This window comes from Eucalyptus grandis, chromosome 7 (genome assembly GCF_016545825.1).
Source record: "Eucalyptus grandis isolate ANBG69807.140 chromosome 7, ASM1654582v1, whole genome shotgun sequence".
Classification (NCBI taxonomy): Eukaryota; Viridiplantae; Streptophyta; class Magnoliopsida; order Myrtales; family Myrtaceae; genus Eucalyptus; species Eucalyptus grandis.
The window spans coordinates 27,256,728-27,261,972 of NC_052618.1; the positions used below are offsets into that span (position 1 = coordinate 27,256,728).

The 5,245-nt window shown below is 37.6% G+C and overlaps 1 protein-coding gene across 1 annotated transcript; it reads right to left on the reverse strand.

Annotated features, from left to right (window-relative positions):
- Positions 1–1,398: 1,398 nt before the first annotated feature.
- LOC104453212 (probable carboxylesterase 7) lies at positions 1,399–4,095 on the reverse strand. The gene is made up of 2 exons (XM_010067735.3): positions 3,545–4,095; positions 1,399–1,974 (listed from the first exon to the last, which is right to left on the reverse strand). Exons 1-2 carry the CDS (start codon positions 4,004–4,006, stop codon positions 1,489–1,491), a joined length of 948 nt encoding a protein of 315 aa, XP_010066037.2. The 5' UTR covers positions 4,007–4,095; the 3' UTR covers positions 1,399–1,488.
- Between the last annotated feature and the right edge of the window lie 1,150 nt (positions 4,096–5,245).

The following is a 5,245-nucleotide window of genomic DNA, read 5'->3' on the forward strand; positions in this document are numbered from 1 at the left end:
ATTTTATCCTACTAATTATAGATAAAATGTTAAAGAATACATTTGATTTTGGGATAATATCCATCGCCTCAAAGTTGCAGTTTATGTCCCATGGCTTTTTTTTTGGCTTGAATAATATCCTTTAAATGCATCAAACTATCTCAAATCCACGTTCCAGTTGCCTATCTTTTCCAAATTGCAATATGTGGCCATTATTCCACTGTCGCTAGTGTAAAGTTTCGGTACCGTCCTATTAGCAACGCTCATTAACGTTGCCATTAGTTAATCGATTCTCTTCTATTAATAAGTTAATAACTTCAATATACAAGAATTTGTTTACAATTTTACGACTTACTATTGAACTAAACTTTTCTTACTGGGTCAATAACTGACCACCCTAAGTGCGAGCCTACGTCAGTAGGTAAATCAATAATTTCTCCAACACATTACTAACTCTTGTTATGGACAAAAATGATTGGACGAAGTTCGGGCTTCCCTAATGCAATGCCGAAATGTTCTGTTTAAGCCCTAATAAAATACCAACTGCCCATTGGGTAAGCCCATCACCACAACCCAATCTTATGCGCAGTTAAAATCTTTGGTTTAAGGCCCTAATAAAATGCCAACCGTCCATTTCATAAATCCATCACCACAATCACACCAGGTGCAAGCCGAGAAGTGCAAGACTGGTGAAACACCTGAATTAAGGCGCCTCCTTTGCATAGTAACCAAGGTTTTCTAAGACCAAAGATAGATTGAAGAATCAAACTTGTGACCTTCAAACCTATAAAGCAAGTCTTGGATGACTCATCCGACCACCTAGTTTATTAGTATAATACTAATTCCAATAGTAAGATTCCAGTGCCAATGATAAATTAGTAAACAACTTAAATAAGTTACCATTGAATTTGGCATTTGTAGATTCCTAAAAAAGTGTTTGTCACCTACTAAAGTAATAAAAGGCCTATGTCGGTGAGTTGCTTATTTCAAAGTTCATTTACAATGATGAATTCATTACTCTTTTTTTTTTTTTATCGAAATGAATTCATTACTTGACTGGTAACTAATAACTTTCAATTGGACCTGCGTGGGGAAGCTCTTAATTTTAATTCTAAGCTTTGTTTTAAGTGATACATGAGTAGATAACTTACATTCCACTTGTAATTGGTAAATTCCTTTTTCCAGGTAAACACTTACTCCATCAATAGTGGCCCTATGTTGGTCCCTTATTAATGCAAGTAAACTACTATTTTCACCGTTAAGTTTTTGTTTTGAGTGTTAAACTTTCATAGAAGGTTGATAATTGCATTTGATGTTCCTAAGTAGCTAACATTATTGGAGAAGTACCATCAAGGTACCTAACCAACAAGTTGCCAATCCCACGATTTTACTAACAAGATTCAAAGTTTGCAGAGCATATAAGAAAAATATCCCGGAACAAGAATTAGCCCCGGACACATATGAAGCTACGTATAAATAAGCAACTAATTAACAATAATACCTCTGACCCTAGTTTTCCTCATTCATGAAGGTAACCAATTTCTTCATCATCTTCGCAGCATTATCACTGCTAGGATTGGACATATGAAACATATGATCCTCCCCCGGTGCTTCCATCACTTCCACAACTCCACTCCATCCACTCTTACTCAACACTTCCTTGTAATACCAACCCCTCTGTCTAAACATATCTATTTCAGCAACACAAATCAGGACCCTATTGACATTGAAACTCGAGAGCCTCGGGTCGGTTGCCGGGTTCATTAGCGGGTCATCGCACCCAGTGGTCGTCGGGCTCGCTGCGCGCCAAAAGTCCCTGATCAGGGACCTCTTCTTGGGCTCGGTGGTCTCCAAAGGCAATGGTTCTTCCCCCCAGAAATAAGGATGCACCATAATACCGCCTCGAAATTCGATTCCATTTAGCTTTTCCTCTCCCAATCGGATGCCCATGGTGTTAACTATGTTGGCCCCCGCGCTATCTCCAGCCATAAACACCTATGAAGTATTTAGAGAATCTTGTATTAGTGTGTACAGTCATTGCCGAGCATGTTCAAGGATACTCCAATAAACAGTCCCAACAGAAAATTATATTACGTAAATACCAAACATTGTTTCTGAAACCGCCAACTGTTTGCAATTGTTTAAGAAGACTTGAGCGACCGATCGATCACTGGAAAGAATAGCAAAACATTATTTTATCTCGTCAATAACAAAGGAAATCCTCACGGCCCAGCCAAAGCCATTTTGAAATTCGAACAATCCAGTGCCTATGATGAAACAAATAACCCTCATTAAAAATTATATTCTAAGAACAATTCTTGCAATCAATTTTTGGCGTGGCTTTAATTTTTCTTTTTGGCTTATTCTCCTAACTTTAGAGTATGAAATTATCTTTTCTGTATTGAGAACCTCCAGTATTTTAAATTCGTATAGAACTTTATCTTAAGTCACCTTAACTTTTGGATTGTATCCTACAATCTAAGCTGACCTTTTTTCTATATTATGGAGGCAAATTGAAACGGGTTTTCTATTTTGGCTTCAACCTCTCTTAATAGTCAGAAGGCTAAGACAATGGACCTATTTCTAAAAGTGAACAAGAGTCTTTGTGGCATAATTTCCCCAAAAGCTATTTTGTGAAAATCGTTACTGCAAATTTTAAAAGGTGCTCGACAAACTTCAAACAACTGTAGCACCCTCGAAGCTGTAGCTACATATAGTAGAGATGGGCATGGTGCGCCACTCCGAGTGCAGCAAATCAACCCCCAAAAAAAAAAAAAAAAAAAATAGCCCCGCAGGGAATGGGGCAGGCAATAGGCACGAAGGGGCTAATTTGCCCGTTGTGCACTTTAATGAGTATATATTTATTTTATTCTATTTGTTAAAAAAATATGATATTTTAAATACAATCCTAAGAACCATCTCTTCTCCTTACAAATCGCTTTTGTAGAAGATGCAAGCTTAGAATCTAGGAAAGCAATATGGGCCAATAATTTTCCGTGTGTTTCATCTTTACAATTGTCCCATATTGACCAATTTTCAAAAGGAGCTTGATTAGTTCTTTAGAACCAACCCACGACGCTATTCTTTTTTATAAAATCCACCCATGAGGCCATCTTTCTTATAATACTAATAAGAATAAAAAAAAAATGTCAAATAATCATCTAGAATTTGGAATTATTTCTTTTTGAGAAAAATTTTTTGATTATACGGTTGGGCCCCACATGCCCACAAGGCAAAACCGCCCCGTAGGGCACACGGCGGTGACGGGACGGGTTTGGGGACCAGGATCTCCGTCCCCGCCTCGCTTCCTTCTCATCCTTAGCATATAATAGCATTCCAGAAACAGCCTATCCCACCCTTAAGATGTGTTACTTAAAACATATGTCACCAAAAGATACTAGAGACTACACTTCATAGCACAATCATAAAGCAACACCGCAATATTACAGCCACAACTACACCAAACAAAAGACAAATCTAATATTGTGAGTTTGGACGTTGTAACTATTAGCATATATATCCCAGCATGTGATCTAAATAGAAAATGAAGAACGTTCAGGATCACCTTCTTGAGATTGCCATGAGAATTCAGCCAGTCCTCGGGGCCATTTCTGGTAGAATGAGAGGCCACCCATTTGAGGGCAGTCCACGAATCATCATAAGCTGCTGGAATCGGATGCTCTGGTGCACTTCTATAATCGACGGAGATGGCGATGATGTTGGCCTCCGCAACTAGGGCATTGAGATAGTTGTGGTAAGTCGGCGACTGTGCCGATTCAATTATGAAGCCTCCTCCGTGAAAGTATACAAGCACAGGGAGCTTTTGTAGAGAACCGGTCGCAGCTTTTGGGATGTAAAGTCTCGCGGAGACGGCAGAATCCGGTGAAATGGCAACATCTTTCGATTGGACACCGGTTTTCTCGTCAAGTGACGGAGGGACAGTTTCCGTGCCCAGAAATCTCTCCACTCGGCCATCCTTGTAGATCCTTGCGTAGGGAGACATATCATAGAGCAGTTCTGTGTCCATTGAGTTTTGAAGTAATATAGAAGCGAGCTCACTATGGAGGATGAAAAGAAAGAGAGTCGATCAGAAGTTTATATTGAGTTTTTGCATTAATATGCTGGTTTTTATATGCCCTATGCACTTGCCTTGTCTTGTTGATATACACCGTCATACGTGGAAAGCAAGAATTTTCATGCGATTGGTGCATGATAAATGCGTTTCACGAGATACAATTTTGTTTTATATGGAACGATGACATTGACTGGCTTATAAAATTTGGATAGCAGGCCAGATCACGGAGGTGATTCATTCTTTACTTTTTAGGTTTACCGACCAAATAAACAATCAAATCTTCGGGTAGCACTAATAACTCAGTCGAGATATGGGTTTTAATTATATGGTTATCATCTGTCAATTTCCAGACGCTAACGTCAATGATTTTCCATTCTTGTCATAAGAAGCCGATTGATGTTTGTCTTTTCTAGACATATACAAAAGAAAAAATGGATTCGTGAATCATGATGTCTATGTATCAACCAATATCATAAGATATAGCATAATATAACATGGAGCATTAGTCATGATGTCTGTGTACCAACCGACATATAGTATATGACATTTTATAATTAGGTTTGTCAATTTCCACACGCCAACTTCAATTTTTTTTTTTTTCCATTTTTTTCATAAGAAGCCGATTGATGTTTGTCTTTTCTAGACATATACAAAAGATAAAATGGATTCGTGAATCATGATGTCTATGTATCAACCAATATAATAAGATATAGCATAATATAACATGGAGCGTTAGTCATGATGTCTGTGTACCAAGTGACATATAGTATATGACATTTTATAATTAGGTGTAGCAGGTACAGAAGCATGAATATGGGTGTCATCGATAACACCTATATAGCCCTGTCATTTTATCAAAGATTAGTATTTTACAAGATTAACAACAAAATAAAATTGATGGTGTAAAGGAATATATGAGAATTCTACCTTGAAGTAATGCTTATGGTTAAAATCCATAAGAATCTCTTGTGGGACAACATCAAAGGGATGTGGTATGATAACCTCTATTGCCAATTTGGGAACTATTTGCAATACTTTAGTCAAGTACTTGCTGATAATTTGTTCCGAACGTTGGAATCTCTCACATAAATCTTTATTTGAGTATTTGTAAAAAATCATAGATAAGAAAACCCCGACTTGTTCATCTACTCTAATATATCGGCTATCTTCCAGCCAATCTTTTACCTTAAT

Excerpts from the sequence above, each read along its gene's own strand:
- LOC104453212 (XM_010067735.3), bottom strand. The coding sequence starts at position 4,006 with ATGGACACAGAACTGCTCTATGATATGTCTCCCTACGCAAGGATCTAC. Across the intron at positions 1,975-3,544 it reads CTCATGGCAATCTCAAGAAG|GTGTTTATGGCTGGAGATAG; the intron begins GTGATCCTGAAC and ends AATACTTCATAG.